The sequence below is a fragment of the Anopheles moucheti genome, chromosome 3 (genome assembly GCF_943734755.1).
Source record: "Anopheles moucheti chromosome 3, idAnoMoucSN_F20_07, whole genome shotgun sequence".
Classification (NCBI taxonomy): Eukaryota; Metazoa; Arthropoda; class Insecta; order Diptera; family Culicidae; genus Anopheles; species Anopheles moucheti.
The window spans coordinates 12561600-12580348 of NC_069141.1; the positions used below are offsets into that span (position 1 = coordinate 12561600).

Sequence of the window (18749 nt, forward strand, 5' to 3'; positions counted from 1 at the left end):
CACACCCCGGCAAAATCACCAAACTCCACCTCGGGAACGCACCGATAAGCAAAGATGCATTACTTCCCCGCGGTACACGATGATAGCGTGGCTTCAAATTTTTGTAACTTCCCAGCAAACGTTCGGTTAACGGGAGGGGGTTGTGGGAGAGGAGGCAGGGGTGAGAGGGAAGGGTGAAATGAAATGATAAAACGACCAAGAAAGAAAGCGCTGCACATTCGCTGCCTGACTTTTTTGTTCTTCCTCCCCTTCCCACACCCTCCACCATCCCTCCTCCTTGTGCAAAAGCAGTTTGGATCCGTTGATTCCAGTGTGGAAGATAAATCATTTTCCAAACTACAACCAAATGGGAGAAAAGCCCCGTAAAAATCGTACCCAGCACGCAAAAGTACGAATGGCCACCGGATAGAGCGCTTCCTATAAATCACGCCTGGCATCCATCGAAACTCATCCCGTCGCCATCGAATGGAGAACCCCAGCAGCAACCTTTAAGCTGAGTAAAGCTTCATAAATTTTCATTTCTGTTTTTCATTCCCGTTTTTTTTTCTTTTTGCTTTTTTGGTACAACGTTGTAACAATATTAACTTTTGCTCCTGATACCGCGTTCGTACGGTTCAGCGCTTCAAGAGTTTAAGATTTTATTACTTTATTTTAAAGATGGTTGCGCAAAGCATTCTTTTTTCGGTTGGGCTGTCGAACATTTCCGAACTTCCGAACAACCGAACACTCCGGTGTGAGTGCATGCGTCATTACGTTCACTCATATGCTACGAAAGCCCACAAGCATCACTATCATCATCATGTGGGTGCGCATTTGTGAAAATCCCAATGAAATCCTTAAATTGGGAGACATTTCACGACCATTGTGGTGTAAATCGTCCAACTTTAAATACCAAGTGCTATATATGATTTAAAATTGACATAAATAATATCTGAAATACAAAGAATGACTTAAATATGTCAATTTTGGTGAAAAATAAGATAAAAACTTGATAAAACATTCGTGAGATGTGAAATATTCAGTTGTTTCTCAGTGTAATGCTTCCAATTAATGAACTACGGACATTTAAAATAATGTCTTCCAAGAACTTCCAATAAAGCACATGACCCGAATAATTTCTAAACGTACTGATGTCAAGGAAAGAAGATGCAGGAAATCCTCAATCAGCCACAGAGATTGTAAAGATATTCAAATTATATAGCAAAGATCCTCAGGGATCGTCAGAATTTCGTATAACACAAAACATACTGGAGCAAATTTTAGGAGAATTCGCTATACATGTGATGTACTTTCCATTAAACGATATTATTCGTTTTGTATCTTAGAATATTAGGATAGAAATGAGAAATTATTATCATTTTGATCCATTCCAATCCAAAACGTAAGCTGCAATAGAAAAGCTCCAAAGCGCGTCGTCTAGATGACCGTTTCGTACTATAGGCATCGACTGACTATCTTTTTGCTTACTTTTTTATACATAAAGTGATGAGCTGGAATTAAAGAATGTGTCAGAGAAGGATGTGCTTGCAATGAGCAGTAACATTCCTTAAACTGTCATCACCTGGTGTGGGATGGGTGCATAAAAGCGAATCAAAAAGTGCAGAGCCAGTGGGAATCGAAAAACAAAACGAAAACTTAAGGAAAACAATAGCAATAGCAATAATAAATATGAGAAATATCGAAAAGGCACTCGTAACAGCGAAAACAAAAATCACACAATCAAACAAGCGACATCGACGGCTAAAAAACGTTGACGAGAGATTCAAATGAAACAAGAAAACGGAAACAACGAAACGCACACAAACAACCAAAGAACAAAAAAAAAACCTCCCAAGCCCGCAGTATGACTGAAATATGTAATGGCCAAAAGGGTGGCCACGATCAGCCACAAGAACAAAGTAAAAACGACAACCCTAACCAAAGTACGCGGTCCCGCGGGACATTGGATCAAACGAAAGCCTCCATTTCGAAGACGAATCGAATGTATCGATCGAGGGTAGTCAGTCGACGGGGCGAATAGCACGAGAACCTCCATACCGGCGGTGGCTCATTGGGGGGGTTGGAAAAGGGGTGGTTCGTCGTGCGGAAAGCGAAAGCTTACGTTAACATTCTCAATAATCTTACATTTGTCGCTCAAACCGTTGATGGTGGTGGCTTGCATGATTGCCCGGCCCTGGACGGTAAGATCGCCAAAAATGGAGGATCATCGAAATAAAGTTCCACATCCCCTTCTCACCCCCAGAGGGAGGCTAGCGGGTTTAGCGGGACGAGTGGGGCTGTGTGTGTGCCTCTTGAACATTTACGTCCATGTTTGTCGCCAACATTCCTACGTTCCTAACCTTGCCACCTTCGTGTGCTCTCCCGCTTCACACAACGATTACCGTCCACATATGCAAACGTTTATCGCGCGAGTTCGATCGCGCGACTTTCCACGGCATGTCGTTGCATTCAATCCCATTCGAACGGCGGATTGTCTGTTTTTTTTTTTGTTTCGTTTTTTTGAGTTTGTTTGTTTGCACTGTTGTAACGGAACGGTTTACCCTTGTTTAAAGGCTCTTTAAGCGAAATGCTAAATTAAGCATCACGCAGATGAATCGGCATCGACACATCACGGCTGCAAAAACGTGGAATGCGCGTGCCGAACAGTCACCGACGTCGAAGGGGGACTCTGGAAGCATCTTGGCAAAGAAGCACCCAAGATCCAGATCGATACGCAAAAGGAACCCCGAAGGACCTTCGTTATATCTTGAGTGAAGCTTCCCGTTTTTTTTTTTGTTCGTTGGGGCTATATTAAATATCCTTTAACTTCAAGTTAGGAGATATTCGATGTTTATAGCGTGAACGGCTGCGGCTTTACCGTTTCACACCATATCCAGCATATGTCCAGCAGATCCCGGGGATTCATTCATCCATCCATCACCGCGCACAAACGCCCTATTTGCGCCCGACATATAACCCGAGCATCACCGTCCGTTCCCAAAAGCGAAGGGGCCACCGACATGTCCTTTTACGGCACATCGATCTCGTTTAATTCGAACCGTTTTTCGCGCGTTTTGTTTTTGGTGACGCGGAGCCGATTCGGCGGTGCCTTTCTCTCGCAAACCCCCCCGGGGTCGCTACCGAAAATCCAACCCCGGTCTACCTGTTTCCATTTGCCGATTTATTCGTTGCCCACGGGGCTCACATCGATCGGCTTCGATTTGCCGCGCTACCAGCACGGTTCCGAACTGTTTCGGGGTGAACTTTTCGGCAGTGACATTATTTATTTCATATTATTTCATATAAATTAATGTAAATGTGCTGTTTCGACCCCCCCCCCCTCCCTCTTCCTCCTCCTCGCCCCCTTTAAACCCATTTGCTTGGGATGGCTCAAAGCCTCACAAAGGAGCTGCAGGCTGGCGGGTGCGTCCATTTTTCAGCAGGGTTTCGGCCATCTGTTCGCTGTTCCCGCCCTATCTGATTGTTGATGTTTTGCTGCCTGCACACTCGCTGCGCTGCGTTTGATGGGGCTTCGTGTGACCTGCATTCTGGAAAGGACTTTCGTGGATCAGATTTTTGCATAGACCCTTACCAAACGGTTCCTCCCAGCTTGTGGGTTTCCGGGAGGAGGTGGGGGGGAGCCCGCACCATTCGACCGACGGGCCAATATGCAGATAAAGCGAACAAAACGTTTAAAATGCTCGTGCCAGCTCGTGAAGGTTAAACCACCACGCTTGATGATACCAGACATAGATACGGTTGTTTTTTTTTTTTTTGGTGGTTGTTGTTGCGAGAAATTCCCCTCCCTCGATTCTGGGCGAGCGGCGGTGGCCCCCACTTATGCACGAGCTGTCACGAGCTGGACTGGCTTTTGCAGGACGTACTTAACCGTTAATTGGATTAAGGAGCGTCTGCCAGGGAACCGTTTTCGGATGAGAGTGGCTTACGATCGACAGCAGGCCCTTTGTTGCACGCGGCCCAGGCCGGGAACGATTCTGTGCAACTCGTACAGCACACTCATGCACTTCGAGCGCGCGAATGATGCATTCTGCCAGTCGACCAGTCGCTTATCGAATGCAACAAAATTGAGCTACGATTTACGACATTCACAAAACATCCATGCCCTCCCTTTTTTGCGTACATTTTTTGGTTGTTTTGTTAGCCTCCTCGCGTATCGCGAGTCCTTCGCCTCGAGACCTCGAGAATGCTGGGCTGAATGAAGGCAACAAACACTCAAAAACCTCCCCAAACGACTCCGCACACACCGCGGCGCACCGTACGTGAAGCCGTTAGCGCTTCGTACCGCGCTGGGATGGGCTCAGTTTCCGAAAATTTAATTTATGAAATGAAATGAGTAGATAAGGCTTCGGTTGAAATAAATCTTGTCACCCCGAACCCAGACTTGCCGCACCCTTGGCCCGCACCGCACCACGACTCACCCCGTCGCATGAGGGCTGCATGGGTGTTGTTGGTGCGCAACCAAAAAAAAAAAACACACACACACAAGCTGCCATGTTTTTTGCACTTCCTTTTGTGTCCCCGATTTGGCATCGATCCTCCTTTAGCTGCATCATACCTGTCCGGCGCGGGAACGAGCGGATCTGTAGTGGGGAGCCGGTGACTTTTTTGCGCAGGACTTCCCAGGCACACCTCGCTGCTTGGTGCAACCGTCGTCAGCGAGGACTTCTCGGCACGAGAAAAGGTATCGATTTTTCTCACCCCAAATGGAACGAAGGGAAGCGAAATTAATGTGGCGTTGTTCGTTTGATTGCGAGGTGGAAATGGCGATCAATTAATCTGAGGAGAGTTCATATATCGTACATCCCCAACCCGTGCCAGTTCCGGGGCTCGACGTCTCGTTACTGGAGGGAGGGGACCGACCTGAAAGGGCCGCGGATAGGCACAAGGGTAAGACATTCTTCCACACGTTCAACGGGGTTCCGTTGCGGTACGGGAAAACATCTCTCTTACTTTCCCCGTCCACGTATATCCAGGGCCGTGTGTACGATGGGTATGCAACCGAAAAGACGTGGTGTGTCGCGCTCAACGCCTCAAACAAAACATTCTTCCGAGGATGTTGCAAATCCGGGCGTTACTTCGACCCTTTCTTCGACCAGAGTTGAAAATTAACACCCTTTCGGGGTGGGGGTCGCACTGCTGATCTACGTGAATGAATGGGTTTAGCCCTGATTTGCGCTCCGCGATCGAAGATTGCTGGTACTACGCCCCCCGGGACGAGAAAACGAAGAATTCTCACCCTTCTCTGATGCGCTGATTCATCTTGGAGCTGCTTTGCCTGTGGATGCTACGCCAGATGCCAAATTTTTGGCGAGATCTTTGCACTAGAAAATTGACTTAATTAGGTGAAATGTACCAGCCGCGATACGTTACGGTACATTGTTAACGAATGTTCTGTTCTAGTGCGGGCGCGCCGATCTCTAGCACCTATCCGCGCATAAACCATTCTGCTTCCATTACCACTTACCCACATTACCCACATCAAACGGAGGCCGCTTCAATTCATCTAAATTAAAACCTCAAGCCCAAACAGAAATAAAACGAACAAACCAAAGACCCGAATCCATTCAAACAGATTTACAACACACGTGAAGCGAATGCTACCGGAACAAAAACAAAGGAACAACACAGGTGCAATAATCGCTGACTGGCTGTCTAGCAAGCCCATTCGCCTGCCTACTCGCCGTACGGGAATGCCTTCGAATGGGTAAATTAAAGTATGCATCTGTTGGTATGACTCGGAGAGCAAAACATACAACTGCCAAGAGCAACGTCCATTGCTATAATGTATCTGAAATGGATTCTCGGTACGCTTTCGGAAAACCCTGAATTTCCGAACACTTCCAGCGCCGAAATGCTGCGGTTTTCATTTGCACAGGTAAATGTGCATCTCACACTAATTTGCCCTAACCATAACCGCGGAAATAGAATTTGTACCACAGCTGCACGTTTGTAATTTACCGTTGGGCAGGCTGATGATATCGAGCCATATTCGCCAACTTTGATCTAACCGATCGTCGCTACATCAGACGCTTTTAGGAGCTTTTTGCAGTTTGCGATTTTGTTTTGACAGATTGTTACCCCCATATTACTTATTACACACTACAATTACGATGAAGTCCTTAAATAGAAAGTAATCAATACCAAATATGAGTAGGGAAAATCCGTACATTGATTTTTCATTATTCTTGCTTCAAGTTCAATTAACACTTTTTTCCGTTGATAAAATAATACTTCAAAAACCCATTACAGGGTTTCGAATTATATGTTGACACATTTCAACCGTTTTTGGAGGAATTTCGCAAATCATTTTTTCACATTTCCAAACGATGATGAGAAATCGTATAGGGACATCGTGCAAATATATCAATTCAATTCAGTTTCGATTAGTTTAACTTATCGACGTCAAAATCGCAACGTTCGCCAAAGGATGTCTCGAAACCCTGCAAAACCCGACTGCTTACATATTGTCGTTTGGGACAAAAAAAAACCGTTGCACTGCTGCGTCGTGTAGACGACCGGTAAGCGTGCACGAATAGTTCTCATCGCACACGGAAAGTTTTCTGTATTGGCACAGTAAGCCATGGATATTCATCCAAATTTTCTCCACCTTCAAAAGCCGGCAGTGCGTTGTGATCTCTCTCACCCACACACCATCAATGTTCGCGTGTGTGAAGGTAGCTGATGCCCGTACGTTCAGTTTACATTCACTTGATCATCAAAGAACCGAACACCGGGTACGCTGTATGCAATAAACATAAAACCCTTCACACACTGCGGTTGTATACTCCTCCGTCGCATTCTCCGTTGGCCTCCCGTGCTAGGCAAGGCTTTATAAAATGCGCCCGTTTCTTTTTTTTGGAAGTGGGCTGTAGAATCACTCCCATCTAGCGAGCTATGTTCGAGCGACTAGAAAATAAAACGGGCGAAAAATGAAGGCAGCAACCAAACAACAACAACCACAACAAAAAAACGTAATACTCAGACATTGTTTGTTTTGCTGCGGGAACGAGACAAACGGCTGGTACGGAGGGCTGGTACCGTGGAAGGGAGGGATTCGGGAGGATCGTGTGTGCGTTAAGTAGTGAATTTTATGAGCACCCTCAAAACGATGCAGTCTGAATAGCCGTGCGCCAACCTGGCCAGCCGGTTACGATCGCGGCGCGGATTCGTTTCGTCGCTTAAGCCGGCACCCAAGTCGTTTATACTGCGAGCGCGATAGCATAGAACAATGCTCGGAATTTCCAACAAACGACGTTCACTTCGGTCGTTTTTTTTGTATTTGAAATACTATCCAGCGCCGCAGCAAGTACGATGGGCAGCCTTTTTTTTTTGGCAGACGCACATACACCTAAACTCTATCAAAAACCGCCCCTTTCGTTCACAAAAACGCTTGCTGGTTCGGGCTAGACCGAGGGCTAGAAAATTGAGCGAATGGCAGGCGAAAAAGGAACAGCATTAGGCGCGTTTTAGGTCAATCAACAAAACGATTTCTTCTGTCTGTTCCATTCTTTCGCTTCGCGAGAACACCTTCGAAACGCGCACGCGGGAAAGGAAAGTCTTTCCGCACGAAGGCAAGACCGGCGTCCGAGGCTCGGGGAATTGACCAGGAAAGTCACTGCTGCCTCGTTTTATGAGCCACAATGATGGAATGAACCATCGCCCGTCCGGGTTGTCCGATCGGGCCGGGCAAGCCCATCGAGCTGGGCTCGATGGCGTCCCATCAAAAACGGCCCTGCCTGATGGCTGTGCGGTCCACACAGTCCCGCCACGGCTCATAGACGAAGAAGCCTTTTAATGTATCACACGGGAATAATGGCGATAGTGATGTTATTAAAATATAATTAGCTCACAATGCCAACCCATTAATCATTCTTCTGCTGGCGTGCTTCGGTTTCGGGTGAAATGAACCACTTCGTTCCCGGCTTTCCCAAAACGCCACCTTGCACCTCCTGCCCATCGCAGGTGGCGTTGTCCGCCTGTCCCGGTTTGGCTTTATAATCGCTGCTCTAAATACCAGACCCGCGCGCCCGGGATCTCGACCTCGCGCCGGCTAAAACTCCACTTTTCACGCTCGACCTTCCCAATAATCGGGAAATGACGGGGTCATGTGTGCAAGTGCAACATCGGACCGCTATATTGACAACCGTGTGTGGGTCGCTGGAACTGTAATTCCTTCGACTGAAACACTGAACACCCGCACTACTGCATACAATATTTGGTAAAACAAATTCAAAACCATGAACTGCAACCATTTTGGATAAGTGGTGCAAAACAGTACCTTCAGAAGTCAATCTCAAATGACGAAAAAATACATCAAACTAATCCACGTGTCCAGTCCAACAAAAGCAGATCGAATGATACAAAGAATTCTCCGAAAACAAAATCACCAATCGCCCGCAATCGATCCATCTCGATATCGTGAAACGGTTTTACGATCGCTCATCAGCTTCTCTAATTGAGCGACGTTAGCAACTGTCCCCCCAATTAAAGCCTGCCACAAATATGGCGCAGAACGAGCTGCAAAAACCAGCCGTTCCGTACCGGGTGCCACATTCCTCTCCGTCACGTATTCCGAGCCTTTTGCATTGGAATTTCTCGCAGTTCCGTGATCGGGACACACCGCGTTAGGGTTGTCGCTCATTTCGCTCAATGTTTTCGGTGTGCTTTCATGCTCAGTCGCTTTAATCTTCCCAGTTTTTGAGGGTTTCTACCCGCAAGCGATTTACCAAAATTATCCTTTACATCAGTAAGACTTATCTTTCCTAAACGTTGCTTAGACAACGCACATCTCACCATGAATGATCGCAAAAAGATCGCGAAATCGATGATCTATGCATCATCAAGTGAGTGGAAAATCTCACCCTACCATTTCATCCCCCGGGCAAACAGTGGAAATGAAGGAAATATTGTTTCCTTTTTCGCAAAAAAGGTAGGACACCATTTCCCCCCGAGGCATCGCCAGGGAAAGTCACTGGCGGCGCAGCGCGCAGTGGCAGAAACGTTAGAACCAGAATTGGAACGTTGAGCTGGTAAACTCAACGGGACGATCATAAGAACTGGTTCGGGATGGTGGTTGAGTCACCAAAAGAAGGGAAGGAAATAAAACGTAAATTTACTGTCCAGATAACTGCTCGCAGCCTCCAACGATTTAATGAGCGAATGAACTAATCGAGGGAAGCATCAATGATGCGGAGCGAGAGCGGGAGCGAATATGTTGAAGGCCACCGCTGGTTGCTGGTTGATGGGAAGTGAACGAACGAGCCCGATCTCCACTGCCGATCGCAGCTCACAGCCCGTCAGCAACTCGGTTCGGCGATGCAAAAATTTGCGTCGATCGCAGGCGCCTTTCGGGACGAGTGACGAACGTCGCACGGCCGGAGAGTCTTTGCAATATATTTATTTAATTAGAATACTCGGGAGAGTTCATTACGATATGTGGTTTTTTGTTCATTAATTATAACATTTATACGTTGTTCTTCTGGCGCAGTACAGACATTAACTCTTTCACTGTTCCACATTCTTCCCGGATCCCCGTCTTTGTAGCTCCATTACGATGGATGACACCAGCACTCGTATCGGCCCTAATGGTGGCCTAATTTTGCTCACCCGATACGCCCTTAAAATCCCTGCTCGGAAGTAAAAGGGCAGGGCTTTTTGTGGGGCTATGGTCAATCGGATCGCCTGTAAGCGGTGCGAAAGTGAGACAAAGGTTGTGACCTTTGCATCATTGGCACACACACACACACATTAACGTTCACTCGAGCACGTTGGGTAGTAGGTCGATTTTCCACATAAAATACTTAATTCGAAACGATTCGCAATGTACGATCTGATCTGTGGGTGAAACTGAAACATTCCTCACCGATGAGTGTGTGTGTGTGCGCTGGACGACCTGTTTCCCGGTTCAAATTGTGCACATGTGCAGGAAGCGCTTGGGCAAACCAATCTGACTCCAAAACAGCATCCCCAATCTCTTCTCCCCCACCCTCCAAGCACGGCGTGTCAGTCGGTGCAGGTTTCGAGATTAATTGATTTACCACAAGATTTAGATAACCGTTTTAATTACAATTAGATAAGCTTCGTTCGTGGCGTTGGGAGGCCGTTGTGTATGGCTAGATCTCGAAGCGCACGGTTACGGGGCGTTGAAAAAAAAGGCAACCAATTCGAAGCGATGCCCCCGCATGCGCAACGGTTAAACGTCGCTCGCTGGCACCGTATCTCCATCGCTGCGGTGCGTCGAAAATGTCAACCCCGAGCTGTCGTCTCTGCTGTCTGCTTCTAGTAGGCAAAGCGGGGTGCTTCCGCAGCATCATTCCCGGCATGCCGGCATGTGGCTTCGGGGGAGGCCCCCATTCAGTGTGCGCTACAAACGCCGTAGGAACTCACCGTAGGCACGAGGGCACTCCTTATACCGAAAGCGATCTCTTTTTCTGCCAGTTCCCTTCCAACCTGCGGCAATCGTGTGTGTGTGTGTGTTTATGTTTTGTTTGAAACTTTCTGTAAAAATATTCCCCTTTTTGCTGCGGGGAACCCGGGAACCAAACGGTTACAGTGCAGTGTGTGCGCTGTGTGCGCGACGTTCTTGATTATCCTTTCGTTGTGTCTTTCTCCTTCCTTCGATTTCTTGTTTTGCGGTGGAGTTTTTTTTTCCTGCCTGTCCCTTCTGCGCGCTTCGATCCGTCTATTGAATTGCCTTCTTTCTACTGCTGGGGGTTTTCGTTTTTGTTGTTGTTGCTGTTGTTGGCACTCCACTGTTTTTTGCTCACCTCGTTTTCCCATCCAGCGCTGGCAGAAGCGCGTCAGCATCTACATAATACGTGAACGCGAATATATACATAAATTTATTTGGATTGCAAATGAATACTGCAAAAAAAGATCTGCGAATGATAACAGAACCGGCGCGTCGTCGGTTCGGATTGCCGGCCTGCGGGACCTAACGCAGGCCTGCTCCGATTCTTCGGCTTCCCGGGTCCCCGTTCATTCATTCATGCTGCCATTGAAATTGGCTGCTGCTGGATGCAATTGGTCCCGACGGGGGAAGAAGAACGAATAAAAAAAATTGCAGCATCAGCACCAAATCGCATTTCGGGAGGAGGCAAACCGGTGGCGAAGGGAATGCGATCGTTACACCTAGCAGAAGTGTCATCCGTGCCTGCAGCAAGCGGTAGCAGTAGAAAACAGTATACCGACACATGCTAGGCTTATGGGTTTTTTTTTGTTTACTGGCAGACTTTGCCCAAAGCTGGCGCAATGCCGATCAACCGATCGCGTGGTGGGTGGATCAAAGCACTAAGCAATACTCGGATGTGGGTGTGTGGGTTGTAAACAAACCTATCCACCAACACGGGACCTGGCGGTGCTGGAGTCGTGAACATAAAACGGTACAGTTCGCAATTCCCCAACGAAATTGGGTCGCGAGGAAGTTTCCCCACTCGCTTGTGAAGGCCAATTCCATTCTGTTTTTCTTTTTCTTTTGTTCCTGATTACTCTACTCGAAGAACGCCAATAGGTGGTACATTGTTTTAAATTGAGAAATAATTCTTCAGATATTGGATATCATCAATCTTTTTTTTATTTTTAGTATAAGGTATCCACACGTACATGGCTCGGTTACATACTTTTTTACAGATATGCAACACAAAAGTTCGATTAAACCCAACCATTTGTCCACAGCAACACTCACGGCAGAACCTCCCTCCACGGAGGTCCGGGCAGGGGAGACAAACTAACGACCAAACCATTAGTGTGCTGTGTGGTTTTAAAATTCTTCACAAACCTTCGCCTAAAACTTAAACAAACAGAGAAAAATATGAAGCGCAACTCCACCGAGTTCCACGCCAAACTCCAAAGCAGCAGATCACAAGCGTGGAGCTCTACGCAAATCGTTAGCGCGAATGCAAAAACGCATCCTCCGGCTTTGCCCCTGCCTGCGCATGAATGTTTTCACGTAATCGCATCCACATCGCCACAATACTAAACGTGGCTTCGGGGTCTTGTTGTTTCGTCATCCGCCCGTTTCATCTGCCTTCATTCCCCCTTGTCGCAGATGTTGATCCCGGGAAGGAATCTCGAGGTGAAGATAACGTGTTGCGATCGTGAAAAGATCGTGTTAGCCCTCCAGCAGGCAACCAGCTTCAGAGTATGGCAACCCATCCTGGGGTTCGCAAATTGATTTATGATCCCATCGAATTAATCTTCGCTTCGAATTTAAATGATAAAACCCATGCACCTGATTTGATTAAAACCCATCCGATAGGAGTTGACCATCCCCATGCCCATGCCCCGTAAGGCGATCCCGGGAATTTAGTGGAGGCGAACGAAAAATGCAACAGCACCCCCCAAAAACGCTGGCTACGGCGAGACCGGTGCAGCTCGTACCGGTCGATTGTTGGCGGTGTCATTTGGTGTCATCATCAAATATGCCGTTGTCAACGCGCCTGGCTTAGCGGGGCTGGGACACAAAAAAAACCAACAATACAAATGCCTGAATGAGCAGCACGGAGCGAGCGAGAAAAATCACACGTCCGAAAGCAAAACATGGCCGGGTTGCACTCCCAAAACAGGAGAAAGGACTTTTTGCGATCCTTGCTTGTCCACTCACTGCAATCCAGCGTGAGTGTGTGTGTGTGTGTGTGTCTGTGTGCATATGATTCACTGTCACCCTCGCGTCCGATCGTTATCCGCTCAGAATGCCCGGATCACCGGATCGGATAATATGCGGTAGCGAGACGCATCTTTCAGAAAATCATTAAAAATAATGGATGAAGGCTCATTTCTCTTCGCTGGCCAAGAAACCAAGAAGGCGAACCATTTTGAAGATGGTTTTTTTTCTGTTTTGTTTTTGGCTTGCACATTTGTCGTCGTTTTCCCCCCCCCCCCCCCTTTTGGTTTGGTTTGGTTGAGCGAATTTTTGGAAGATGATTTTCTTCTTGTCTCACCACCTCATTCGTTGGCTTGATTTGTTCGAAGCGTATTTTTGTTTGGTGTTGTGCGTATTTTTTTCATCTCCTTACTCACTCATGCTCCAATCGCTACCGGCCGTGCGGCGGAGCGAAAAAAAAATGTTCGTATATTTATATATATTTTCGAGATAATAATGAAAATATGTGAGCAACAGAGTTACGGACGGTGGGCCTTAAAGTTGCTGGCTGGTGATTTTCGGCCGTCCGTTTGGTTTTTGGCCCAACCAAAAACAAAAAAAAAGTCATCATATGGCCCTGGAGTCTAATCGCCCAACCACCAGCGCATTAAATCAAGACGCCAGGAAGGACATCAACGCTTGGGCAACCCAAAGACTCGGCACGAACGTCCCGTGCGAGTGCGGTGCAGTCATAAAAGATAACAGCCCGGGATAAGACAAGAGAACACGAATTACGAATATGGGTATTTTATGTGACTCTTCATCTTCATCTCCGAGCAATGGCAGTAACCTGGGACATACAGCCATACACACACGTACACGCGTACTAAATCCAAAAGCAGGACTTCCACGGTTCAGAGATTCGATTGGACGGGGGAGAATAAACACCAGTTGGGCATTACTCTTTTTCGCCCGTTCCAGTGTTTTGCCCTCATCGCAATATTTGTGGTTCCATACATTTGTCCACCGGTTTCAAGCGCATTGCCTGGGCGGGTTTTGGATTTTACTTTCACCTTTCTCCCAACCGGTGATTGTGAAGGATATTTGCGAAGGATTAATTTTATTGACTACTGTGGTGGTATCAAACTCACATTACGGCGAGATCTTAACCAGACCACTGTGAATGTTCGCACAGTGATCCAAGTAGCCACATCCATCCACAAAATCTCGTACACAACTTTGACGAGAAATTTCTGAATGATACTAAAGATTCAGTTATCTTTTGACCAATGCGTCCACTAATATCTTGGATGAGAGATTTGGTTTATGTCACTAGCAGCAAATGTTTCCCACTGGTACTTTTACTGGAGCACGATATAGCAAAAACGAGTGTATTGAATCGAAAACGCTCACTTTACGATCAATCGTATCGAAAAACTCCCATTTCGTTGCAATAACGCTTACTTGTGGCGCCCACCCGAAGCAACAAGTGAAAGAGACGAATACCCGCAAACCGACCCCGGGAAAGTTGCAACTGCCGCTCCAACTAGCGCAGACATCGAACGCCACGCGGGACCAATTTCACGGACGGTTCCATGGAATAATTATTATTAATTTAATTCCACATTAGGCCGCACCCGAAACCACCTCCCACACCCCACACGGGGGCCCCCATCCCCCCGGGGTAATGGGCGGACGAGGAACTGGGCAGAAGATCAAAGAAAGCGTACCGACGGTACAGTGCTCGATCAATCTTTCATCTAAGACACGGACGTCGGTTGCGCCAATTGCGCCACGTTTGCGATAATCAATGGAAACACGTGTACTGTATACGGCAGCGCGCCTAGAATTAATGATGCCCGAACCCCCATTACCCGAAAGCCCGTAAGGGAATGGGCAGAGGATTTAGATTTGTTTCAAAAGTCGGCATTCTAACCTATCGTTTCGTTTCATTTGTTCTTTCCGTTTTTTTGTTTTCTTGCTCCCCCGCCTCGATCGATGCGGCTGGTAATTACAGGTATCGGCTACCGATCCGGACTGTGGCGTTAACGCAATGGTGAACTACACCCTCGGCGAGGGCTACAAGAAGAACAGCGAGTTCGAGATCCGACCGAGCACCGGTGAGGTGTGCATTGCCAGCGAGCTGGACTACGAGACGCGCAATTCCTACGAGTTTCCCATCATAGCGACCGACCGAGGTATGTGACAGACCTTGGGACCTTCAGCCTGCTTCCTGAAGAGAGCCAACGTGCTGTGATGTAACTTGCTTTTTGTTTGTCGTTTCGTTTCCGCAGGAGGTCTCAGTACGACCGCCATGGTAAAAATCCAGCTCACCGACGTTAACGACAATCGGCCGACGTTTTACCCGCGCGAGTATAACGTATCGTTGCGCGAATCTATGCCCACGAATTCGCTGCTGTCCACGCCGGTTGTAGTGGTTGTGGCTACCGATTCCGATTCGGGAAGCTTCGGGACGATCAGCTACCGTATCGTGGCGGGCAACGAGGCGGGAATCTTTCGCATGGATCGATTGACGGGCGAAATCTTTGTCACGCGGCCCAACATGCTGTCGAGTCGGACACAACCGTACCATCGGCTAAACATCTCTGCCAGCGACGGTGGAGGTCTTCGCTCCACGCATGACGCGGAGGTGTTCATTAGCGTCATCGATGCCACGCAGCGTCCGCCAATCTTTGACAAACCGCGCTACACGTACTACGTCAAGGAGGATGTGAAGCGGAATACGGTCGTTGGGACGGTATCGGCAACAAGCAGTAACTCAGGTAGGTCCCTTAGGACGAAGTTTTTGCAGTTAACAATGCTAACCGACAGCGCAATGCCTAATATCTTAGGAAACCGTGGATCACTTCGATACTTCATCTACTCCGGTGATCCGGACGGGTTCTTCGCCATTGATCCGGTCTCGGGAAACATTCGGGTGGCGAATGCTTTGGATCATGAAACCAAACCACAAGTGCTGTTAAACATACAAGCCACAAGTGGCGACCCGCCAGCATATGGTCACACTCAGGTGAACATCGACATCGAGGACGTGAATGATAATCCGCCAGAGTTCGAATCGAACACGGTCCGCATCTCTGTGCCGGAGAATGTGGAGATCGGTTCCCCGCTGTATGAAGCTAACGCACAGGACAAAGATTCTGGTATGAGCGGCGTCATAACGTACATGCTGGCGGGACAGGGCAACGCACCAAGCGGTGCGAGAACAAGCTTGTTCAGCATTGACAGCCGCAGTGGACATCTAACCTTGGCGCGACCCCTCGACTACGAGTCTATGCAGCGGCACACGCTGGTGGTTACGGCATCCGATTCTGGAACACCGTCACTCTCCACCAACCTTACCATTCTGGTAGAGGTGCAGGATGTGAACGATAATGCACCCATCTTCGAGAGGAACGAGTATGCCATCACGGTTATCGAATCAACTCCCAGCAATTCACAGGTAATCAAGAAGGGTTGGCATGCTTGGGAAGTTCGTATGTACATTCTTGCCTCTTCCACAGATCCTGCAAGTCAGTGCGACCGACGCCGATACGGGCAACAATGCCCGGCTGACGTACAAAATTCTTGGCGAGGATCACCAGCGTACCGGCAAATCGACACAGCTTGCATCACCGGACGAACCGGTGGCCGAAATCTTCGGCATCTTCCCAAACAGTGGTTGGATCTATCTCCGAACCCGGCTTGATCGCGAAGTGAAGGAGCGGTACAACATCACCGTGATAGTGAGCGATAACGGTGTCCCAACGCTGACGGCAACCGCCCATGTAATCGTCACTATTCTAGACGCCAACGATAACAGTCCAATCTTTGCCAAGAGTTTGTACGAGTTTGAAATCGAGGAAAATATGCGTCGCGGTGCTATGATCGGTACCGTCTCGGCTTCAGATTCCGATGCGGGAATTAACGCTGTTGTGCGGTACAGCCTTATACCGAGCAACACCAGCTTCCAGGTTAATCCCGTCTCAGGTAAGCAGCAGTACGAGTGGTGTTCTCTGTTCAACAGTTTACTGATGGGTATTTCAATGTGTCCTTCTTCCAGGTGAAATAACTACGCGTGATTCGCTTGATCGCGAAACGAAAGCCTCGTACGATCTGGTGGTAGAAGCACGCGATCAAGGTACGCCCTATCGGAGTTCACGTGTTTCGGTCCAGATACAAATACTGGACGTCAATGATAATGCCCCCGATATTGTCGACCCCCAAGAAGATGTCGTGAGTGTACGCGAGGAGCAACCTATCGGGACCGAGGTGGTCAAAGTGCGTGCAATCGATCGAGACCATGGGCAGAATGCCTCGATCAGCTACTCCATTCTCAAGGGCCGGGATTCCGACGGGTACGGTATGTTCTCCATCGACCCGATGAGTGGCGTGATACGTACTAAAACCTCACTGGATCATGAGGAGAAAACGATCTACCGATTGGCCGTTGCGGCTACTGACAATGGTAAGCCACCGAAGCAAACGGTTCGTCTGCTACGGATTGAGGTGCTGGATCTTAACGATAATCGGCCTACGTTTACCAGTTCCAGCTTAGTGTTCAGAGTAAGTAGAAAACAAGGAAATATTTGTTAATTTGCATGATCTTAACGTTGATGTTTTTGTTTTTTTTCAATGCAGTTACGCGAAGACGTCGGTGTTGGACACATCATTGGATCGATCAGTGGCAACGAACAATCAGATGCGGAAAATCTCATTTCGAGCAGTAACGATTTGCATATAACCTACACGCTCACCCCACTGACGAACGATGTAACCGAGGGTGCTTTCGATATAGATCGCAACACTGGAAAGTTGGTAGTCGCTAGACAGCTCGACCGAGAGCAGCAGAGCGAGTATCGCATGGAGATACGCGCGCTGGACACGAGCGCTACCAACAATCCCCAGAGTTCCGCCGTCACGGTAAAGATCGAAATAGCGGACGTGAACGATAACCCACCCAAATGGCCCAGTGATCCGATCAATGTCTACGTCTCGGAGGACACTCCGGTCGGTGCAGTCGTGTACAACTTCACCGTACAGGATAACGACAGTGGTACCAATGCGGAAATTAAATATAACCTCTCCAAGCCCGCCCATCTCGCACAGAAAGAGTATTTCGCTATCGACTCTCTGACAGGATCGCTCACCCTGCTTGCACCGCTCGATCACGAAGACATTCAAGAGTTCCTGTTAATCGTGCAGGCTACCGATCAGTCCTCGAACGTCACCGAACGTCTTACCACCTCCGCCACGGCGCGCATCATGGTTACCGACGTCAATGACAACTCGCCAAAGTTTGTCATCCCACAAACGGCGGACGGTGTAGTGTACATTAGCGATTCGCTTGAAATTAACCAGGTCGTATCGCATGTGGTCGCCATAGACCGCGACAGCGGTGAGAACGGGCACATCGCGTACACCTTCGTCGGTGGCAACGAAGACGAGCGTTTCACGATCGATGCTAACTCCGGCATTATCCGGCTGGCCAAGCCGTTCAGCAGTAACTTCATAATGGACAGCGGGAAACGGAACGCTGTGAGCGGAAAGTATCAGCTGGTGATATCTGCCAGCGACCACGGTTCACCGCATTCGCGCGAAGCGAAGATTACGCTACAGATTGTCATCCAGAATATGACGAACAATCCGCCGCGCTTCGTCGAACCGGTGTATTACGTCAACATAACGGAAAATGTTCCGAGCGGCAGCTTTGTGGTGCGTGTGTCGGCCCGATCCCACACGGATGCCGGTTCCGGTGGTTCGCTCAATCTCACGTACGAAATACCGAGGGGCATCGGGGAGGATCACTTTGTGGTTGATCCGGTACGCGGCATCGTTACGACACGCGGCACATTTGATCGGGAAGCAAAGGACATCTACACCGTACCAATCTACGTGACGGAAGGTGGCCGGTTTAAGAAAGCATCCACCGCTTCCGTTTCCAGCCAGGAGATGGCTCAGTTCGATGTAGCTACGCTGGTCGTGCGCATTACTGACGTTAACGATCACGCACCGGAGTTTGTGCAAGGTTCGTGCTATCCACTGGCAGTACCGGAAAACAGTGAACTCTCGGTCATACACACCGTTGTGGCAACTGATGCGGACGATGGTCTGAACGGCGAAATTACTTACAGTATCTCAGGTAAGTGAAGCATCTTTAGCACGCTCA

At 48.3% G+C, this 18749-nt stretch overlaps 1 protein-coding gene across 1 annotated transcript in view; it reads left to right on the plus strand.

The window, feature by feature from the left end:
- Nucleotides 1–18749, plus strand: part of LOC128300603 (protein dachsous) — a 62265-nt gene that overhangs the window by 38087 nt on the left and 5429 nt on the right. Inside the window, exons 2-7 of the mRNA XM_053036729.1 lie at nucleotides 14598–14778; nucleotides 14875–15363; nucleotides 15433–16043; nucleotides 16105–16570; nucleotides 16644–17146; nucleotides 17222–18722. Coding sequence (XP_052892689.1) covers nucleotides 14598–14778; nucleotides 14875–15363; nucleotides 15433–16043; nucleotides 16105–16570; nucleotides 16644–17146; nucleotides 17222–18722 — 3751 coding nt within the window. The remainder of the gene's footprint in view (nucleotides 1–14597; nucleotides 14779–14874; nucleotides 15364–15432; nucleotides 16044–16104; nucleotides 16571–16643; nucleotides 17147–17221; nucleotides 18723–18749) is intronic.